At 49.0% G+C, this 23,510-nt stretch overlaps 1 protein-coding gene and 1 long non-coding RNA gene across 5 annotated transcripts in view; one reads left to right on the forward strand and one right to left on the reverse strand.

Moving 5' to 3' along the window:
- The window catches only part of ZFP1 (ZFP1 zinc finger protein), a 29,821-nt gene extending 27,233 nt beyond the window's left edge, over positions 1-2,588 (forward strand). For all 4 annotated transcript variants that reach the window (XM_061386748.1, XM_061386750.1, XM_061386751.1 and 1 more), the window contains one exon: positions 508-2,588. In XM_061386748.1, coding sequence (XP_061242732.1) covers positions 508-1,592 — 1,085 coding nt within the window. In that variant the 3' untranslated portion in view covers positions 1,593-2,588. The remainder of the gene's footprint in view (positions 1-507) is intronic.
- A 3,505-nt stretch (positions 2,589-6,093) lies between these two features.
- Positions 6,094-8,785, reverse strand: LOC133229959 (uncharacterized). The gene is made up of 2 exons (XR_009730680.1): positions 7,414-8,785; positions 6,094-6,417 (listed from the first exon to the last, which is right to left on the reverse strand). It is a non-coding gene; the product is annotated as an uncharacterized LOC133229959 (long non-coding RNA).
- Positions 8,786-23,510: the final 14,725 nt, after the last annotated feature.

A 23,510-nucleotide genomic window follows, 5' to 3' on the forward strand; every position in this document is an offset into this window, starting at 1 on the left:
AATGTTGCCTTCAGGAAGTTACTGGTAAACCGGCTAGAGGAACAGAGGAGAGGAAAGGGGAAAGAGCCTTGAGTGTGTAGATGTGGTGGCCATCCGACCACAGTTAGAGTCTCAGCATTGGCTGCTCAACTTAGATCTGCCTGGTTTTTTCCCTTAACATCTACTTATTATCTTGTTCTGTGTCGGCTGGTGTCCTTGAGGACACCCAGTTGCATTTGTCTTTGGAATTGCCAGCCTTCCCACATCAGTTGTTTTTATTTCACTTTACCCACTTTTAAGGTCGTTTTGTAATCTGGGGTGTTTTCTGTGTCCATTTTGCCACAGGCTTTGTCTTTTTCTTTCATTGTTTAAGAGCTAGGAAAACTCGGAACTGGGGACTTTTTTATACTGAAAGACTGGGTCCCAAACTAAAGAAAGAGACAGCCCTGCAGTGGACCATTTGTGGAGCTTCACATTCTGTAACATTATGGTGAAAAGGTTGACAGTATTTCATGTGCTCTTTCCTAGAGGTATGGAAGGCCGATGACCAGATGGAGACAGACCCCAGAAACCCAGATGAGCAGGCGAGGCCGTTTGTGATCTTTAAAGACCAGACACCAACTGAAGAAAGAGATAATAATCTCTTTGGAAAAACATTTAACCTTAGCACAGACTTCGTTTCTTTAAGACAAGTACCCTATAAATATGACTTATATGAAAAAACTTTGAGATATAATTCAGACTTACTTACTAGCAATAGAAACTATATAAGAAAGAAAGCAGATGACTGTAATGGATTTGGTAAAGCACTTTTCTATCTGAAACAAGAGAAAACCCATCCTGAAGTGGAATACTCGGAATATAATAAAAGTGGGAAAGCCTTCAGCCATAAAGAAGCCATTTTTAAACACCAGAAAATTAGAAATTTGGTGCAACCTTTTATCTGTAATTATTGTGACAAGGCTTTCTCGTTTAAATCACTCCTCATTAGTCATAAGAGAATACATACTGGAGAAAAGCCTTATGAATGTAATGTGTGTAAGAAAACCTTCTCCCATAAAGCAAACCTCATTAAACATCAGAGAATTCATACCGGGGAGAAACCCTTTGAATGTCTGGAATGTGGAAAAGCATTCACCCACCAGTCAAACCTCATTGTACACCAGAGAGCACACATGGAGAAGAAGCCCTATGAATGCAGCGAATGCGGCAAGACATTTGCCCAGAAATTTGAACTTACCACACACCAGAGAATTCATACTGGAGAACGACCCTATGAGTGTAATGAATGTGCAAAAACCTTCTTCAAGAAGTCAAATCTCATTATACACCAGAAAATTCACACGGGGGAGAAACGCTATGAGTGCAGTGAATGTGGAAAATCCTTCATCCAGAACTCACAGCTCATTATACACATGAGAACTCACACTGGAGAAAAGCCCTATGAATGCACTGAGTGTGGCAAAACTTTCAGCCAGAGGTCAACTCTTAGATTACATTTGCGAATCCACACGGGAGAGAAACCGTATGAGTGTGCTGAGTGTGGGAAAGCCTTCAGCAGGAAGTCCCGACTCAGTGTCCATCAGAGAGTTCACACCGGGGACAGACCCTGACACTGCAGCCCACTTGTACCAAGGAGAACCCTTCCCATAGGGAGGAACCTCACGAAGGTGCTGAAGGAACATGGGAACTCATATGCAATCTATCCACACAAATGTGGAAAAATGGGGCCCCTAAGAACAATGTTGTACCAACAGTTAGGTATGGTACCCAGGTAAACAGTATGTACCAGAGTATATCCAACTGTAAATAGACAAACTCACCTGTATTACAGTGAGCTTTTAGAAATGCTGAGGGAATTATTCAGTAATGAAGTATTCTGGGCAGCATAAAGGAGCTAAAGATAGTACTCTATGGATTCAGTGGTTATGTGCAAGAATATGCCACACACACACACACAAACAGTGTATTTTAGATCTGTGTACGTAAATTTAACAGACACTGAGAGTTTGACATTCTTGTCCTAATTAGGACATCCAAACACGATTTTCCATACTGAGCATCACGTGTTTTTCAGTACCTTACAATCCAGGATGCATTCCAGAGAGCGTACGTTTTCTCCTCTTGCGGGTACACAGTTACTGAGTTGCCTCGTCAGTCAACAGAAGGCAGTGTTGTTGAAGTTTTAGCCTTCTGGGTTTGCTGAAGACTTCCCAGAAGTATTACTGACACATAAGTACGCAAGTGTGAGATAACTGAGAAATTGAAGAGAGTGAAAAGGAGGCAGTGTGTAGCACAGAACACACGGGCTGTGTAAAGAACAGCCGCACCCAACGTGTGCTTGTGTTTCACTGGGGTATTTACGTACAAATGCATGTCTTACCAAAATACTGTATAACCCAGGAACCACTTGTATTCTGTGTTTCCTTATTTCTCTTAATATTTTATACATTGTCTTGCAACAAATAGGATGTGTATGTAGTTCAAGTGTCACATTTCAGAGACTTAGAGAAATAATTTATTTTAAGTAACTGTCAATAAATGTCTTACTGCTTTTAAAAACTTCATGTGCATAGTACACTTTAGAAATAAACTTTTGCAGAATTCTATTTAAAGAAGATAGTTCTACTTCCATGAGTTTCACTGTCATCAACCAAAAGCATTTCCCTTTGGAATGTGACTTAGTGTGAGTTATGTCTTTCTTTTAAAGGCTCACACTATTAACCAAAAAAAATTTCTCAGTTTTGCATAACTCAAAGATACCATTTTAGGCCTCATTTCAAATTCACACTTTCCTTATTCATCACAGATCATGCGTTGATACAGCAAATGGCTGCTGTAACTGGCCTTTCTTGTAGTTATTTTTGGAGATTATTGATGTGCTGTGACTGTATATGAACATGAGTGATTTTCTGAACAGATGTGTCAGAATATCCATAGTCCAGTAAGTCTTGTCCTTCTAAACTGTCATCTCCTAATGGCAAGGAAGCAGTGGAAGAGGGTAACTTCATACACTGCTGTTAGAAATACAATTTGTGACGGCCTCCTTGGGGATAATTATGACTCTGTCTTTTAACATCAAAAACATACATACAGTTGACCCCTGGACAGCACTGGTGTACAATGTGCAGGTGCATTTATCCACAGATTTTTTTCAGTGAGTGTGTATCCAGCCTCCGTTTGTTGAGTCTGTGGATGCAGAACCTTGAATACAAAGGACCGACAGTTACACCTGGGCTTCAGCTACTGAAGCTCTGTGCCTCTATCCCCTGTGGTGCTCAAGGGCCAGCCCAGCAGACTTGCTTCTGGGAATCCATCCCTAAGGAAAAAGTGCCAGCACCTTGAACTATATGTTTATCAATGTACATTGTATTTTTCGGTAAGGACAAAAAAAAGAAACAATATGAAGGACCATTGGTAAGGAAATGATTGAATAAACTGTGATAAAGATGTACCACAGCTAGAACATAATCATGGAAAAGAGAGAGTGTGTAGGGGCAAATGTCACCAGAACAGATGGGGTAGGGGAGAGTGTGTGTGAGTGTGTACACCAAGACAGATGGGGTGGGAGGGTTGTGTGTGTGTGTACACCAGGACAGATGGGGTAGGGGAGTGTGTGGACACCAGAATATATCGAGTAGGGGAGAGTGTGTGTGAATGTGTGTACAATAGGACAGATGTGGTAGTGGAAAGTGTGTGTATACACCAGTACAGATGGACTGGAAGAATGTTGTGTATGTACACCAGGACAGATGGGGTCGGGGAGTGTGTGTGTGTGTGTGTACCCCAGAACGGAGCGGGTAGCGGAGAGTATGTGTGAGTGTGTGTACATCAGGACAGATGGGGTGGGGGAGTGTGTGTGAGTGTGTGTACACCAGGACACATGGGGTGGGGGAGTGTGTTTGTGTATACACCAGGACACATGGGGTGGGGGAGTGTGTGTGTGTGTGTGTATTCACCAGAACAGATGGGGTAGGGGAGAGTGTGTGTACACCAGAACAGATGGGGTGGGAGAGTTTGTGTCAGTGTGTATACACCACGGCAGATGGTGTGGGGGAGAGTGTGTGTGTGTACACCAGGACAGATGTGGAAGGGAAGAGTGTGTGTACCCAGGACAGATGGGGTGGGGGAGTGTGTGTGTGTGTGTGTGTGTGTGTACACCAGAACAGATGGGGTAGGGGAGAGTGTGTGTGAGTGTGTACACCAAGACAGATGGGGTGGGAGGGTTGTGTGTGTGTGTACACCAGGACAGATGGGGTAGGGGAGTGTGTGGACACCAGAATATATCGAGTAGGGGAGAGTGTGTGTGAATGTGTGTACAATAGGACAGATGTGGTAGTGGAAAGTGTGTGTATACACCAGTACAGATGGACTGGGAGAATGTTGTGTATGTACACCAGGACAGATGGGGTCGGGGAGTGTGTGTGTGTGTGTGTGTACCCCAGAACGGAGCGGGTAGTGGAGAGTATGTGTGAGTGTGTGTACATCAGGACAGATGGGGTGGGGGAGTGTGTGTGAGTGTGTGTACACCAGGACACATGGGGTGGGGGAGTGTGTTTGTGTATACACCAGGACACATGGGGTGGGGGAGTGTGTGTGTGTGTGTGTATTCACCAGAACAGATGGGGTAGGGGAGAGTGTGTGTACACCAGAACAGATGGGGTGGGAGAGTTTGTGTCAGTGTGTATACACCACGGCAGATGGTGTGGGGGAGAGTGTGTGTGTGTACACCAGGACAGATGTGGAAGGGAAGAGTGTGTGTACCCAGGACAGATGGGGTAGGGGAGAGTGTGTATACACCAGGACAGATGGGGTTGGGGAGTGTGTGAGTCTTTGTGTGAACACCAGGACAGATTGGGTAGGGGAGATTGTGTGTACACCAGAACAGATGTGTGTTCACCAGGACAGATGGGGTGGGGGAGTGTGTGTGTATGTGTGTGTACCCCAGAACAGATGGGGTAGGGGAGAGTGTGTGTGAGTGTGTGTACACCAGGACAGATGGGGTATGGGGTAGGGGAGAGTGTGTGTATACCAGAACAGATGGGGTGGGAGAATGTGTGTGTGTGTACACCAGGACAGATGGGGTGGGGGAGTGTGTGTGTGTGTGTGTACACCAGAACAGATGGGGTAGGGGAGAGTGTGTGTGAGTGTGTGTACACCAGGACAGATGGGGTAGGGAAGAGTGTGTGTACACCAGGACACATGGGGTGGGGGAATGTGTGTGAGTGTGTGTGTATACCAGACATATGGGATGTGAAATGTGTGTGTGTGTGAGTGTGTGTACACCAGGACAGATGGAATGGTGTGTGTGTGTGTGTGTGTGTATACCAGGACAGATGGGGTAGGGAAGAGTGTGTGTGAGTGTGTGTGTGTGTGTGTACACCAGGACAGATGGGGTAGGAGAGTGTGTGGACACCAGAATATATCAGGTAGGGGGGAGTGTGTGTGAATGTGTATACAATAGGACAGATGTGGTAGTGGAAAGTGTGTGTATACACCAGTACAGATGGACTGGGAGAATGTTGTGTGTGTACACCAGGACAGATGGGGTGGGGGAATGTGTGTGAGTGTGTGTGTATACCAGGACATATGGGATGGGGAATGTGTGTGTGTGAGTGTGTGTACACCAGGACAGATGGAGTGGTGTGTGTGTGTGTGTACACCAGGACAGATGGAGTGGGGGACAGTGTGTGTGTACGAGTGTGTGCACAGCAAAGTTTGTAAAATTAAAATCTAAAAGCTGTGTGTGTTAATTTGTATAGGATTTTATGGGCCTGGAGAATAGAATTCTCTGAAGTAAAAAATACACAACATTATTTTCTAAAATGGAGATTTTTCATGCATTCCTTAGTCGCTGACATTTGTTTAGACTGGAATTCCACCATAACCCATGAAAGTGGACAGTCAACTAAGGCGAGTTGCCATAGCATAACCAGGCAGTTGCCCCCTCGCCCTGGGCAGCAGCTGGCTGCTATGCTGTGCCCAGCCTTCGCGGCTGTGCTGTGCTCCTTAGCCTGTGTTGTCAACAAAGCGCATATTTGACAGCCACCGTTCACATGATGGAAACTTTTAAAAAAAAAAAACTAATAAAGACAGAAAAACCATTGGAAAAAATGCAGGGAATGTCAAGGTTATTATTACTTTAAATTAGCAAATTACAATGCTTTGAGAAAACTCAACATAACCGCCTTTATAGCTGCACAGATGACCATAAGGGTGAAAGGTCCTTTCTTGAGCTGTTTGCTCCCAAGGCCCTGGAAATCCAGATCAGAGCTCATCATGTCTCCTTTTTCGAGTGTTTCCTTTTTTTGATCCTCATACAGCAGACTGGTTTTAGAGGAACCTCCTCCTAAAGATGATTTCTTTCAGCCTGGACACAGGCTGTGTTCATCAACCTCAGAGCAGGCTGGGAGCCAGGGCTGTCTTTTCACTGGTAAGCTGCAGGCCAAGAGGGACAGACAGTTTGCACAACAGACTCCCTATCTGGACTGCAAACCCCACGCCCACGTACCTGGCCCTGTGACCTGTCTTTACTCCACTGATTTTAATTAGACATTTGTTTTCCATTTCCATGGATAACTTTTTCATAACTAGAGTGCTTAAGTATCTTAACTTTTCCACACTGTTTTATGCTCTGTAAATCCAAAGTTGGGCTCATCTTCGTGGCATAAAGCTGGCCTGGCTGAGTGGAATTGGCATCGCTCTCCTGTTGGTATTAGGACTGGTCAGGCGCGGGGAACAGAGCTCAGCGTGGAGACATGAGACATGGGTCCTCCCCAGGAGGCTCGGCTCGGTGCGGTGTTGCTGGAGGTTTATCCTGGCGGCCCTGCTGTCTCCTCTCACGTTCTAACCTCTCGGGCACAGTCCGTCCTCATCTCTTCAGCTGAGTGACCAACACACTGCCCTGTTCCCAGCCGGGCAGCTGGTGTGGCCAGTCAGGACGCTGTGCCCTCCTGGGCCGTGTCGGGCTTGACCCCTTACCTGAAGTCAGGTCCCCCTGGCCTGTTTCCCAGCTCGGCTGGGTGCTGGTGACCGTATTCTCCGCAGGTCCGCCCTCCTCCTGCCCCAAAGAGAGGCCGCCCTCTGCCCTGGACACTCACTGAATCGTGCCAAGTGTGACACGTTTGACTAAAGGAGAGCCCACCTCTCGGTTTTAAAAGGACAGTCAGGATGTTAAAATGCAACGAACAAGCCAAGGCACACCTCCACAGGTTAGAGACCCGTGAAAGAACCTAGAGATGGGCGCTGGGGAATTTACGGGAGCGTAAACCCAGGAGACGTTGGGACTGTGGCTCTTGACGCGAATTGTGGCAGTGGGTGTGGGACATTCATTCACACCAAAAAGACGTCGCGAGCACCAAGGGCGTGGGCACTGCGGGGAGACGCTGGGGAACAAGAGGACGCAGCGACGGCCCCCGCCCTCGGAGTCCTTACATGTTGGCGGAACATCCGGGAGCAGACACTCGGAGCAGAGGACGGGCTCCGTGAGGCTGAAGTGCTGGTACCAGCTGGGCCTGTCCCTGTGACAAAATACGAGAAGCCACAGTGGGGCTTTAAACAAGGAGTAGCATCACCTGCTTTTTAAAAAATAAATGAGCTTCATGCTAACAGGGAGGAGAATTTGGGCAGAGCTGCCCAGAAGCCGAAACCCCCACTTAGAAGCCTCGGATGGAGTTCTGCCTGTTTACAGCTCCCGCCTGGATTGCTTTCAGAACTTCAGAGAGGAACCGAGCTTCCCTCTGTCCCTGATGGCTGGCAGTTAGTGAGACATCAAGACATCGTCTTGCCAGGATCCAGGGTCACTTAATTCCGCTTCCATGGATCTGTTCTAGCGTCTTCCAGCGTTTGCCGCATTCTTCCTGCCTCCAGCCTAACAAAACCCCTGAGGATTACCTGTGCCCACCTCAAAACTGGGGATTCCACACCCCAAAAACCACTTTGAGCAGTGAGTGCAGGTCGTCTGGGGCTGACACCGGCACCTCTCCTCTGCGCTTGGGGCTCAGTGCGGGAGGTCTCCTGTGTTGCGCGGGTTGCTGAGGCCGCTACTGAGAGAGAGAAGAGGGAGGGCCGCACGTGGGCCAGTGGGGAGAGAGCAGGGCTGCGCGGGGCGGCCCCTGCGATTCGGGGGCGTCCTGGCATGGAGACAGCAGGAGGCCTGGGGGGCAGTGGCTCAGGACAACAGGCCGGGTAATGTCAGCACAAGCCCGGCTTCCGCTGTGCCAAGGACCAGCCTCGGGGCGGGCCTGGCTTCTGGGGACAGGCAGCCTGAAGAGTGGGTACAGGATGGCCAGGCCTGGGGGAGGAAGAGGCCGCTGAGGGGTGCCCTGCGGAGACAAAACCTGTCATCAGTGGAGCGGACCACCCAGAGGAATGGATGGGAAAACGTGACCTCAAGGGGGTCAAGCTGGTGAGGATGTCACACAGCTCCCCCGTGGCCTCGGGAGGTCAAAGGCTAATAGGGGTCAAAAGACAGCAGCAGCAGCTACCACAGACCGGTTAGTGGAGGTGACGATGGTGAGACAGGCCGGCCCCTGGACAAAGGCCTCGAGGAACAAAATACAAAGAAGCCATAAGGGCTATAAATAACTGCGTGCAGGGGGCAGTGGGCACATTCTGGACAAAAGGACACCAAAAAAGACCCCCAAAGCCTGACACTCTGGAGAGCTGAGATCAAAAACAGGGTGTCAGGAGCAGGCGAGTACAGCACGTGCCCCCCAGAGGGCGGGCGACCCCCTCCGCCGGCCCCTGGCTCCACCCTGGGCCCACGGCTACCCTCAGCCCACACGGGAACCAGCCGCCTCTCGCAGAGCACGCCAGGGGCACGGGGTGCGGGGGGGCGGGGGGAGGGCGGGGGTGGGGTGGGGGGGGAGCTGTCACGTGGTCTCAGCCCCTCCTGCTGCAGCAGGGGCCCCGGTAAAGCCCCGCCCGAACTTCCTGTCCGGCCTTTGGTCAGTTTCTAGTGACTGGGGCAGGCCAAGAGCCCTGGCTGGTGTCAGACTTAGTGACTCCCATCGTGGGGCACTTATCCCCTTCTAGGGAGGGGACCCGGGCACCTCCAGGGCCCCACGTGCAGGGACCCTGTGGGTGACAAGTGGCTGCCTGAATGCCTTGTTTCCTCACCATGTTTGGTAAGGCTGCCTCCTGGCCCCTGGGCCCGCAGGACTCTCATTCAGGAGACACTCTGCCCTCCCCTCTGTCCCTCTCGCTCTCCTCTGTCCTCTCCTCTGGAGAGTGGACGTCGGGCAGCCCCAGCATCACTCTCTGAGCTTGTGAGCCCTGCCCGCTCTGGCCGGCGTGGCTCCCCTGACAGGAGACAAGCAGAGGTTGGGGGGCTCACCCGCACCGTGCAGACCCCGGTCCGGCGGGCTCTCCCCGCTGGGAGCTTCTGAAAGATATGCAAAGCCCGTCTCGTGTCGTGGCTGGGTCTGATCGTGCCTGTCCTCTGACCTCTGTCTTCCTGCCGTCTGCCTCTTTCTCAGTCTTTCCTGTCCCTCCTCCCTTTACGTCTCCCTGGGTCCTCCCCCCTGCACTCCCATTCCCGTCCTCCTAAAGACTTCTACTCTGTGCCTGTAAGGTTTTGTCATTCGTATCTTTGTTTTGGGCTTCCCAGGTGGCTCAGTGGTAAATGCATTCTCAGAAAACAAAGAAAAAACAATACATTTTACATTTCAGGCTCATGTCATCTGGGAAATATTCAATATTAACATCTGGTATTAAAGCTAGCTTAAGCTTGTGGGTTTAATTTGTACAGACCTGCCTTTAGAATCATCAGGTATAATACTTTTATTGTGCCTAGGCCTATGGAAGTGAGTGCATACTGTTTCTGTTATGAAATTTGTCAACAGGGAAGATAAACTGACGTGATTAAACTTTTAAGTAAATTTAACTGAGATAAGAACTTTTTGGTAAACTCTATAGGAATAATTATCTTTTGAAGATTTCCATCTAAACTAGTCCCTCCAAATTTTGGTAACTTAAATATAAGGAATTCATTCAATAGCCAGGCCATTTCATATAAGAAAAGGGAAAAACAAACTCCACTGTAGCACTGCCTGGACTTCATAGAAGCTGGGGGGATGGAGAGAAAATGGGTGTCTCAGTTATAATTGTATAGGCTCCCCAGGTGGCACGAGCGGTAAAGAATTCACCCGCCAATGCAGGAGACGCAAGAGATGCAGGTTTGACCCCTGGTCGATCAGATCCCCTGGAGAAGGAAATGGCACCCCACTCCAGTCTTCTTGCCTGGAAAATCCCATGGACAGAGGAGCCTGGTGGGCTACAGTCTTTGGAGTCGCAAAGAGCTGGACATGCCTGAGCATGTCCGCATGCAAGTAATGCCATACAATATTTGTCTCAGGGGGACTTCAAGGGTTTCCCTCATAGCTCAGATGGTAAAGAATCTGTCTGCAATGCAAGAGACCTGGGTTCAATTCCGAGGTTGGGAAGATCCCCCGGAGAAGGAAATGGCAACCCACTCCAGTATTTTTGCCTGGAGAATTCCATGGACAGAGGAGCCTGGCGAGCTACAGTCCATGGGGTTGCAAAAAGTTGGACACAACTGAGCGACTAACACTTTCACTTTCTCTCAATTATAATACCATCTTACAGTTGGATTTTACTGTCCCAAGATGGGAGAATGGGCTGAGGTTCCCATGTTCAGGCATTCATGGCTCTTTACCAAATGCTGCTCTTTGAGGTTGCTATAATCAAAAGCCTAGGGAATAATCTCTTTCTAACCTTCCCCAGCTCTCAGGGGTGGGTGAAACCAAGTCTCCCCTGCCTCTCCAGAGCCACCTACTTCCCCAGATCCCTCTGGTGGGTCCCAAACTCTAGCTCCCTGTGTCCCTTTATGCCCTCCATAACCCCAGAGGGGAGAGACTAGTCCTCTGGGTAACTTGCAGTGGAACTTCCTATCACCCAGGATCAGGGCAATATGCTCTCTTAAAGAAAAAGTGAAACTGAACCCAGGTCTCCTGCATTGCAGGTGGACAGTTTACTGTCTGAGCCACAAGGGAAGCCCATGCTCTCTTCAGTTCAGTTCAGTCGCTCAGTCGTGTCCGACTCTTTGTGACCCCATGAATCACAGCATGCCAGGCCTCCCTGTCCATCGCCAACTCCTGGAGTTCACTCAAACTCATGTCCATCAAGTTGGTGATGCCATCCAGCCATCTCATCCTCTGTCGTCCCCTTCTCCTCCTGCCCTCAATCCCTCCCAGCATCAGGGTCTTTTCCAATGAGTCAACTCGTCGCATGAGGTGGCCAAAGTATTGGAGTTTCAGCTTCAGCATCAGTCCTTCCAAAGAAAACCCAGGACTGATCTCCTTTAGGATGGACTGGATGGATCTCCTTGCAGTCCAAGGGACTCTCAAGAGTCTTCTCCAACACCACAGTTCAAAAGCATCAATTCTTCGGTGCTCAGCTTTCTTCACAGTCCAACTCTCACATCCATACATGATCACTGGGAAAACCATAGCCTTGACTAGACGGACCTTTGTTGGCAAAGTAATATCTCTGCTTTTCCATACGCTATCTAGGTTGGTCATAACTTTCCTTCCAAGGAGTAAGCGTCTTTTAATTTCATGGCTGCAATCACCATCTGCAGTGATTCTGGAGCCCAAAAAATAAAGTCTGACACTGTTTCCACTGTTTCCCCATCTATTTCCCATGAAGTGGTGGGACCAGATGCCATGTTCTTCATTTTCTGAATGTTGAGCTTTAAGCCAACTTTTTCACTTTCCTCTTTTACTTTCATCAAGAGGCTTTTTAGTTCCTCTTCACTTTCTGCCATAAGGGTGGTGTCATCTGCATATCTGAGATTATTGATATTTCTCCCAGAAATCTTGATTCCAGCTGTGCTTCTTCCAGCCCAGTGTTTCTTATGATGTACTCTGCGTATAAGCTAAATAAGCAGGGTGACAATATACAGCCTTGATGTACTCCTTTTCCTATTTGGAACCAGTTGTTCCATGTCCAGTTCTAACTGTTGCTTCCTGACCTGCATACAAATTTCTCAAGAGTCAGGTCAGGTGGTCTGGTATTCCCATCTCTTTCAGAATTTTCCACAGTTTACTATGATCCACACAGTCAAACGCTTTGGTATAGTCAATAAAGCAGAAACAGATGTTTTTATGGAACTCTCGCTTTTTTGATGATCCAGCGGATGTTGGCAATTTGATCTCTGGTTCCTCTGCCTTTTCTAAAACCAGCTTGAACATCAGGAAGTTCATGGTTCATGTATTGTTGAAGCCTGGCTTGGAGAATTTTGAGCATTACTTTGCTAGTGTGTGAGCTAATTTGCAGTAGTTTGAGCATTCTTTGGCATTGCCTTTCTTAGGGATTGGAATGAAAACTGACCTTTTCCAGTCCTCTGGGCACTGCTGAGTTTTCCAAATTTGCTGGCATATTGAGTGCAGCACTTTCACAGCATCATCTTTCAGGATTTGGAATAGCTCAACTGGAATTCCATCACCTCCACTAGCTTTGTTCGTAGTGATGCTTTCTAAGGCCCACTTGACTTCACATTCCAGGATGTCCGGCTCTAGGTGAGTGATCACACCATCATGATTATCTTGGTCATGAAGCTCTTTTTTGTACAGTTCTTCTGTGTATTCTTGCCATCTCTTCTTAATATCTTCTGCTTCTGCTAGGTCCATACCATTTCTGTCCTTTATCGAGCCCATTTTTGCATGAAATGTTCCCTGGGTATCTCTAATTTTCTTGAAGAGATCTCTAGTCTTTCCCATTCTGCTGTTTTCCTCTATTTCTTTGCATTGATCGCTGAGGAAGGCTTTCTTATCTCTCCTTGTTATTCTTTGGAACTCTGCATTCAGATACTTATATCTTTCCTTTCTCCTTTGCTTTTCGCTTCTCTTCTTTTCACAGCTATTTGTAAGGCCTCCCCAGACAGCCATTTTGCTTTTTTGCATTTCTTTTCCATGGGGATGGCCTTGATCCCTGTCTCCTGTACAATGTCACGAACCTCCGTCCATAGTTCATCAGGCACTCTGTCTATCAGATCTAGTCCCTTAAATCTATTTCTCACTTTCACTGTATAATCATAAGGGATTTGATTTAGGTCATACCTGGATGGTCTAGTGGTTTTCCCCACTTTCTTCAATTTAAGTCTGAATTTGGCAATAAGGAGTTCATGGTCTGAGCCACAGGCAGCTCCCGGTCTTGTTAGGGAAATGGTAAATAGCAAAGAGGCAGGCAGAGTACATGTGGCCTTCTCTTGCACCGATTTAGCCCAATGCAAAGACTGGGCCGATTCTCTGAGGACTCTAGTAAGTTTGCTGGAGGGTTTCCGGCTCTAACTCTGGCCTGTGACTGAACTTGGAAGGATGTCCTAATAGTCCGCTCCACTTGCTGTAATCCTGAGGAAAAACAGAGAACCTGGGCAGCAGCCAGGGGCATATGCTGACCAGCTTGCCAGGGACCAACCCAGGCATTTTGTTATGGGTGGAGTTGGAGTCCCAGATCAGGACCCCCAGCGGAATTGTAACTCTCAGGAGGGAACAGAAGCCGGGAAGCTCACGACTCTGTATAGAAGGATCGGGAAAGCATATCAGAAGCCAGTTAACTATGAAAAGGTTAAAGTCGTGATCCAAGATGAAAAAAAAATTCAGTCCTCTTTCAGGGACGCCTTGTGCAGGCTTTTAGAATAGTCACAAATACTGATCCATCTATTCCTGAGAGTCAATGACACCTCATCAGCCAGTCTGCTCCTCATTTTAGGCACAGTCTCCAGAAGTCACAGTGAGGCCCACAAACCCCGATGCCCCAACTCCTAGAGATGTCGGTTGGGGTATTAATAATCAAGAACAAGCTGAGGAGGAAGAGAGAACCCAGTGTGAAAACACACAGGCCAGGGCTCAAGCGAAACTGATGGTCATAGCTGTCAGCCGTGCCTTGTGACCTCAGGACAACCCAAGGGGCAAGGAAGTTTCACTGTCTGCCAGGAGGTAAGACCAGCCGGGAAATGCTTCAAATGCAAGTCACCGGCCCGCGGGCCCTGAAGTGCCTGAAGGAGCCCTCAGCCCCTGCTGGCCTGCAGACGGACAGGTCGTTCCAAGTGGTGCTGTCCCTGTCCTGAAGGGGCGCGGGCGTCTTGCTCCCGAGATGGCCACATCGACACCGGACGGGGCCCAGGGCTTCCAGCGGCTCCCCCGCAGCCAGGTGTCTGTCTCCAGCGGGGAGCCCCGGGTGGTCTGTGATGTGCCAGGTAGGAAAATCAATTCTCCAGTTGATGCAGGAGTCACCTCCTCTGTCCTGCCCTCTCACGCTGGGCCGCTTTTCTCCAAAAGCTGTATTGTGAGCGGGGTCCACGGAAAGCCTCACACCCGTCTCTTTACTCAGCCTCTCAGTTTGAATGAGTCTCCTCCGTCCATGGAATTTTCCAGGCAAGAGTACTGGAGTGGAGTGGGTTGCCATTTCCTTCTCCATCTCCCCAACCCAGGGATTGAACCCAGGTCTTCCGCATTGCAGGCGGATTCTTTACCTGCAATGCAGGAGACCTGGGTTCGATCTCTGGCTTGGGAAGATCCCCTGGAGAAGGGAAAGGCTACTCACTCCAGTATTCTGGACTGGAGAATTCCATGGACTGTATAGTCCATGGGGTCGCAAAGAGTCAGACACAACTGAGCGACTTTCACTCACCCACTCAGCTGGAACAGCGTTTGACCTCACGTGGCTTTCTGGTTGTGTCGGGGTGTCCTACCCCACTACTGGGGAGACACCTTCCCGGCTCCCTCGGAGCCACAGTACAGTTAGGCCCCAGCAGCCACTTTCCTGAAAAATCAGCTGGAAGGACACGGACCTGTTCCCAGCCATACTCTACATGCAGCAAACCTGCAGTTTGGGACAAAGGAATCCCTGGGGAAGCTATAAGCGTCCTACCTGTAAAAATTAGCCCTAAGCCAGGAGTCACTTATCCCAACAAGAGACAGGATTGCATAAAGTTGGAAGCAAAATAAGATTTACAACCTTTCACAGATAAATTCTTAAAAACATGGCCTCGTAGTACCCTGTCAGTCTCCTTGTTCTGCCTGTTCGGCCAAACGGGGAATGTCAAATGACACAAAAGCTCAGGGCAGTAAATGAGGCGGTGACCCAAGATGCCCCCTATGGCCAATCCTTACAGTGCATCAGTCCACATTCCTGGAGATGCCAAGTGGGTCACTGTGCTTGACCTCAAGGATGCCTTCTCTTGAATCCCAGTTCATCCCTCATCTCACTATCTGCTTGCCTTGAAGTGGACTAACCCCTACTCGGGGCAAATGCAACGATATACCTGGACAGATTTACCTCAGGGTTATCGGGACAGATTTACCTCAGGGTTATCGGGACAGCCCACACTTGTTCACACACGACCTAGGAAAGCAACTAAGGGACACGCGTGGGGAAGGGGCCACGACGCAGCGCAGGTGGTATCCTGGAGCGATGCAAACTCACAGGCGATATCCTGGAGAGATGCAAACGCACAGGCGATATCCTGGAGAGATGCAAACGCACAGGTGGTATCCTGGAGAGATGCAAACGCACAGGTGGTATCCTGGAGAGATGCAAACGCACAGGTGGTATCCTGGAGAGATGCAAACGCACAGATGATATCCTGGAGAGATGCAAACGCACAGGAGATATCCTGGAGAGATGCAGCGCAGGTGATATCCTGGAGAGATGCAAACCACAAGTACGACCAGCGTCCCGGCACCAGTCGTCAGCGAATCTACGACAATACATGGAGACCCCCATGGAGAAAGGGGGGCCCCCTACACTGCTGCTGGGAATGGAAATCTCTAAAAAGTCACTATGGAGAATGGTATGCAGGTCCTCACAAAACAAAAAACAGAGCGAGCCTAAGATCCTGCAATCCCGCTCCAGGTCCTATATCTGAGTAAACCATCCTTCCAAAAAAACACATGCAGAGGAACGTTCAACACCACACTACTTAAACAGCCAAGGCACGGACAACCACAGTGACCTTCCCCAGAGGGACGGATTCCTAAGACGTGCCGTGTATATTCCAGGGACTATCAGTCACAAAGAGAGAAGGAAACCACGTGAACTGCAGCCACTCTGATGGACCTGAAGGTGATCACACCAAGCAGGACAGAGAAACACAAAGAGCATAGGAGCCCACTTGGAGGCGGAGTCTAAAAACGGATACACACGAAGTAATTAACCAGACAGACACAGACAACAAACTCAGAGTTACCCAAGGGAAAGAGAAAGCGTGGGGTGGGCAGAGAGAATTTAGGATGCTGGGATTGACCCACACACACTTCCAGATTTGACAGACAGAAAGAAAGCATATGAATAAGGATGTATGGGAAAGAACAAGGAACTCTATTCAACTCTCTGTCATAAGCTAGATGGGATCAGAATCCAAAAAAAAAAAAGCCAGATACATGTATATGTATAATAGAATTAACTTGCTGAGCACCTCAAATAAATACATGGTAAAACAACTCTATTAGAAAATAAAAATTACATGAAAGATAACACAAATACCTAATTTATCCTTGTGCTATGGAACTGTCCATGGGGCCTCAGCAGGCTTGCCTCCCAAAGCGGGACTTTAATCGGGTGACAGAGCTGGAGACGACGTGCCAGCAAACGAGCCCCCCAGGACCTGAGGTGCCCGGTCCCTTCCAGATAGGACCACAGGCTTCACAGCCGGTCAGGCCCTCTGGGGACGGCAGCGCGTCTACTGCACCCAGTAAATGGTGGGTGCTCTGGACTGGAAGAGCTTCCATGAATCACTCTATCTTCACCTCTGCTCGTGGTGGGGTTCCCACTTCCAGCCTCCTCCCTTAGAATCACTCCTGACACCTAGCGGGGACAGATGCCTCTGCACAGCTCTCTGGAAGTGAGTGGGATCTGTCTGAGGACTGAAGAGTAAGGGACAAGAAGGAATGACACTCAACACAATGGGCATCTCTTCGGCACTGTATACTCTTCAACCAGGGAACGTGACCGTTGCGAAGGCTCAGGTAGCCCCAGTTCACGGACTGGGGCCTGAGGAAGTGCTGCCACCTTATGGCCGTTGGGTAGAACAACAACTTTAAAACTGATGCTTAAGTTTTATTGCTAACGGTCACTATGGAGAACACCCCTAGTGGAGGTGATGGAATTCCAGTTGAGCTATTTCAAATCCTGAAAGATGATGCTGTGAAAGTGCTGCACTCAATATGCCAGCAAATTTGGAAAACTCAGCAGTGGCCACAGGACTGGAAAAGGTCAGTTTTCATTCCAATCCCAAAGAAAGGCAGTGCCAAAGAATGCTCAAACTACCACACAATTGCACTCATCTCACACGGTAGTAAAGTAATGCTCAAAATTATCCAAGTCAGGCTTCAACAGTATGTGAACCATGAACTTCCAGATGTTCAAGCTGGTTTTAGAAAAGGCAGAGGAACCAGAAATCAAATTGCCAACATCTGCTGGATCATTGAAAAAGCAAGAGAGTTCTAGAAAAATATCTACTTCTGCTTTATTGGCTATGCCAAAGCCTTTGATTGTGTGGACCACAAAAAACTCTGGATAATTCTTAAAGAGATGGGAATACCAGACCACCTGACCTGCCTCTTGAGAAATTTGTATGCAGGTCAGGAAGCAACAGTTAGAACTGGACATGGAACAACAGACTAGTTTCAAATAGGGAAAGAAGTACATCAAGGCTGTAGATTGTCACCCTGCTTATTTAGCTTATACACAGAGTATACCATGAGAAACACTGGGCTGGAAGAAGCACAAGCTGGAATCAAGATTGCCAGGAGAAATATTAATAACCTCAAATATGCAGATGACACCACCCTTATGGCAGAAAGTGAAGAGGAACTAAAGAGCCTCTTGATGAAAGTGAAAGAGGAGAATGAAAAAGTTGGCTTAAAGCTCAACATTCAGAAAACTAAGATCATGGCATCCGGTCCCATCACTTCATGGGAAATAGATGGGGAAACAGTGGAAACAGTGTCAGACTTTATCTTTTTAGGCTCCAAAATCACTGCAGATGGTGATTGCAGCCATGAAATTAAAAGACGCTTACTCCTTGGAAGGAAAGTTATGACCAACCTACACAGCATATTCTAAAGCAGAGACATTACTTTGCCAACAAAGGTCCGTCTAGTCAAGGCTATGGTTTTTCCAGTGGTCATGTATGGGTGTGAGAGTTGGACTATAAAGAAAGCTGAGTGCCAAAAAATTGTTGCTTTTAAACTGTGGTGTTGGAGAATACTCTTCAGAGTCCCTTGGAGTGCAAAGAAATCAAACCAATCAATCCTAAGGGAAATCAGTCCTGAATATTCATTGGAAGGACTGATTCTGGAGCTGAAACTCCAATACTTTGGCCACCTGATGAGAAGAGCTGACTCATTTGAAAAGACCCTGATTCTGGGAAAGATTGAGGGTAGGAGGGGAAGGGGACGACAGAGGATGAGATGGTTGGATGGAATCACCGACTCAGTGGACATGGGTTTGGGTGAACTATGGGAGTTGGTGATGGACGGGGAGGCCTGGCGTGCTGCAGTCCATGGGGTCGCAAAGAGTCAGACACGACTGAGCAACTGAATTGAACTGAACCTGTGGATGGACATTTTTGTTCTTTCCATGCCTTGGCTATTATAAATAGGGCCACGGTGGAGTGCACGTGTCTTTTTGAAAGATGATTTTGTCCAGATATGGGCCCCAGAGTGGGAATGCAGTATCTTAAGCTAGCTGTTCTGTCATTTTGAAAGGAACCCGCATCAGTCAGTCAGTTCAGTCGCTCAGTCGTGTCCGACTCTTTGCGACCCCATGGACTGCAGCGCTCCAGGCCTCCCTGTCCATCACCAACTCCCAGAGCTTACTCAAACTCATGTCCTTCGAGTCGGTGAGGCCATCCAACCATCTCATCCTCTGTCGTCCCCTTCTCCTCCCGCCTTCAATCTTTTCCAGCATCAGGGTCTTTTCAAATGAGTCAGTTCTTTGCATCAGGTGGCCAACGATAACACAGGATGTTGGGAATAAACTATACACACTTTTAAATACATAAATAGAAATAGATCGTCCTGAATAAATACGTACAGGACAGAACAAGGAATTCTATAATAAGTCCAACAATCTGTCGTAAGCTCCATGGGAAGAGAACCTCAGAAAGGACAGATACATGTATGTGTGGACCAGAATCAGTTTGCTGTCACCTCAAACAAACAACTGTAAATCAGCTCTACCCCGATAGAAAACAAAAATAACGTGACAGGATCAGACCGAAAGCAAATGGCTACTTTTTCCCCTTGGGTTCGGCGGCCTGGGCTGGAGTCACCTTCTGGACTCTGAGCAGGGTTGGCTCCTGAGGCTGGACTTCAGGTTGGGGAGCTGGGGGTGATGTGCCAGCAAAGGAGCCCCCCCTTGGCTCCGGAGTGCCTAGCCCCCTCTGGATGGGACCACAGGCTTCACACCCAGACAGGCCCTCCCATAGCTGCACCCAGCCTTTTGCACTCAAAGAGTGGGAGAGGCCCTGGGCTGGAGGAGCATACAACAGTCATCCTCTGCTGGCGGGGGTTCCCACTTCAGCCTCCTTCCTTAAAGTCACTCCCGAGAGCTATGTGGCACAGGTGCCTCAGGACAGCACTCACCGGCAGTCTGGGATGACTGAGGGGAAGAAAAAGGGGCGAGAATCAGTGACGCTCGCGGCCCTGAGTGTCTGTTGTGGCACTTTGTCCTCCAGTTTACAGCCCAGGAACAGGCCTTTCGCGAAGGCTCAGGCTGTCCCAGCGAGAGGCGTGGGCACGTGCTGCCACCTTGTGGTCGTTAATTGGAACAACGATTTTAAATAGCTGCAAGCTGCTGCTGCTGCTGCTAAGTCACTTCAGTCGTGTCCGACTCGGTGCGACCCCATAGACGGCGGCCCACCAGGCTCCCCCGTCCCTGGGATTCTCCAGGCAAGAGCACTGGAGTGGGTTGCCATTTCCTTCTCCAATGCATGAAAGGGAAAAGTGAAAGTGAAGTCGCTCAGTCGTGTCCGACTCCTAGCGACCCCATGGTCTGCAGCCTACCAGGCCCCTCCGTCCATGGGATTTTCCAGGCAAGAGTACTGGAGTGGGGTGCCATTGCTTTCTCCAAAATAGCTGCATAAGGGCACCTTTTCCTCAGGAGACTGACCTACGATGCTCTAAATGCCGCCAGCACCCCCAAGAATTACTCTGAGGTAGGTAATACAGAAAGAATTCCAAATGGGGCCGACTTTCAGGGCCAATTTCAAAAGGCAAATCTGGCTCACACTTAGAAAAAAAATACAAAATCTGAAACTGAAAAGACCTCTGCCTCCCTAAGACAGAGAAATGCAAACCATCACTATCACCAGCGGTCGTCTGGTAACAGTCCTCACCAAATCCACAGACAATGAGCGCTGGAGTCGGTGTGGAGGAAAGGGAGCCCTCCTGCGCTGCTGCTGGGGGTGGAAACCGCTAACAGCCACAGTGCAGAACATCATGCAGCTCCTTTCAGAAACAGACAAAGCTGGCATAAGACCCTCAGTCCCGCTCCAGGGCCTATATTGGGCAAAACCATCCTTCAGAAAGACACGTGCACCCCAGCATTCACTGCGGGTGAATGCTATTTACAATTTACAAATGCTATTTACACTATTTACAATTGCCATGGCGTAGAAGAAACACAAATTTCCATCCACAGGTGAATGGACATTGAAGACGGACTACATATGCAAGGGACTGCATAGTTTAGGATGTTGGGATTAAACCATATACCGTTTTAGATAGGACAGATAGATTCTGTTTTAGATCAACAGAATACTGAAAAAGGACCTACTGGATAGAACAAGGAACTGTACTCAGCACTATGTCATAAGCTATATGAGAGCACTGTCCAGCAAAGAGCAGACACGGGTGTGTGTGTAACTGAACCCCCCTGCAGTACACCTAAACAAGCAATGCTGTGAACACGCCTACCCCAGTACCCAGGACAAATTACATGAAAAGATAAAAACGGAAACAGATGCCTACGTTATTCCCCTTGGCGTTGGAGACCCAGGCTGGCGTCACACCCCTGGGGCCTGAGCAGGGCTGGTCCCCGAGGCTGGGCTTCGGCCCATCAGCAGGAGCTGGGGAGGGTGGGCCAGCACCCGAGCCCCACCTTGGATCCTGGGTCCCGGGTGCCCCTGGAGGGGACCAGAACTTCCCCCTAGGCAGGTCCTCCTATTGCTAAGTCAACCCCCCTGCACCTAAAAACGGTGCACACTGCGGCCAAAAAGAGCTTCCCGCAGTTACCCTACGTCCACCTCTGCTGGTGGAGTAACTGAAGGGTAACTGAAGTTCCCACTTCAGCCTCCTCCCTCAGGGTCCCCCATCGTACCTACTTGGGACAGCTGCCTCAGTGCAGCACTTTGGAGGGGGTAGGGATATGTCTGAGGGGTGGGGGAAGGGTGGGGAAAGAAGTAATGACACCCGAAGCCTTAGGTGTCTCTCTACTCTACAAACCAGGAACATGACCGCTGCCAAGGTTTGGTGTCCCCATTAACCAAGTAAGGCAAGAGGAAGTGCTGCCACCTCGTGGCCCTTGTCTGGAACAACAACTTCAATGGCACCCCACTCCAGTACTCTTGCCTGGAAACTCCCGTGGACGGAGGAGCCTGGTAGGCTGCAGTCCATGGGGTCACTAGGAGTCGGACACCACTGAGCGACTTCACTTTCACTTTTCCCTTTCATGCATTGGAGAAGGAAATGGCAACCCACTCCAGTGTTCTTGCCTGGAGAATCCCAGGGATGGCGGGGCCTGGTGGGCTGCCGTCTACGGGGTCGCACAGAGTTGGACACGACTGAAGCGACTTAGCAGCAGCAGCAGCATGGGCACGTTTTACAGGACGCCCGTGGCTTCTAACTTTGGCCACCTGATGCAAAGAGCTGACTCATTTGAAAAGACCCTGATTCTGGGAAAGATTGAGGGCAGGAGGGAAAGGGGACAACAGAGGATGAGATGGTTGGATGGAATCACCGACTCAGTGGACATGGGTTTGGGTGAATTACAGGAGTTGGTGATGGACAGGGAGGCCTGGTGTGCTGCAGTCCATGGGGTCGCAAAGAGTCGGACATGACTGAGCAACTGAACTGAACCGTGGCTTTTAAATGACCTCCACCAGCAAGAAAAATCCAGCTTCAGGAAATAGAAAAAGAAATCCAAACAGAGCCTACTTTCAGAACTCAATTTTAAGAGGCAAATTTAGCTCACACTTAAAAAAAATTTTTTTTAAGTACCTGAAAATAACTTCAGCCTCCCTGGTTCTTAGTGAAATGAAAATCAAAACGATAACAATCATTTCCAGATACCAGTCATAACCAGATCTACCAACAATAAAAGCTGAAATAGGTGTGGGAAAAAGGAAAGCCTCCTTCGCTGCTGCTGGGAATGGATGTTGCTAACAGCCACTGCGGAGAACATCATTCAGGTTCTTGTGAAAATGACAAACAGAGCTAGCATAAAACCCTGCAGTCCCACGCTGAAGACTATACCCAAGCAAAGCATCCTCAAAAGACACGCGCACCCCAGCCTTCACTGCAGCACTATTTACAGTAGCAAAGACAGGGAAGCAAACAAAATGCCCATCCACAGATGAATGGATACTAAATGTACTACGTGTATGCAATGGACCATGAGTCAGCCACAAAAAAGAATAAACCACGCAATTGCCAGCAACACGGAAACTAGTGTCGGTAGTCTCCACGTCCGCCGGCCGTGGGGTTTCCACTTCAGCCTCTTCCTCAGAGCTGCTCTAAGTCAGCTGCCTCAGCACAGCACTCAGCGTGTGGGTTATGTCTGCGGAAGGAAGAATAAGGGGCAACATGCAGTGATGCTCAAGGCCCTGGGTGTTTGTTCTGGCCCCCTGCTCTCTAGTTGACAACCCAGAAGCGTGCCTTTTCCTGAGGCTCTGCTCGCCCAGTTCAGGAGTGGGGCATGGGAAGTGCTGCCTCCTTCTGGCTGTTCATCGGAGCAGCAACTGTAACACCACAGTTCCTGGGCACATTTTCTTGGGGAGACCCGCAGAGACCAAATGCCGCCAGCCCACCCCCACCCCTCCTCACTCCCCCACCCATCCTTGCCCACTCCACCTCCCCTACCCCCACTCCCCGAGAAATAGCTTGCAGTAGGTAACAGGAAAACAATTCCAAACGGGGCTGACTTTCAGGGCCAATTTCAAAAGGAAATTTTGGCTCACACAGGACAAAACAGAAACCTGGACCTGAAAAGAGCCCCAGCCTCCCTCATTCTTAGAAACCATAATATACAAATGCAAACCGCAATGCAAACCACTATAATGAGCTATCAATGGGCACCAGCCCTCAGCAAATCAACAAACTGTAAATGCTAGAGTCAGTGTGGGGAAAGGGAACCCTCGTATGCTGCCGCTGGGGATGGAAACTGCTAACACCCACAATGCAGAACATCTCGTAGCCACTTTCAGAAGGAAGAACAAAGCAGGCATCTCATCCTGAAATCCCACTCCAGGGCTTATATTTGGACAAAACCATTCTTCAAAAAGA

This window comes from Bos javanicus, chromosome 18 (genome assembly GCF_032452875.1).
Source record: "Bos javanicus breed banteng chromosome 18, ARS-OSU_banteng_1.0, whole genome shotgun sequence".
NCBI classification, from domain to species: Eukaryota; Metazoa; Chordata; class Mammalia; order Artiodactyla; family Bovidae; genus Bos; species Bos javanicus.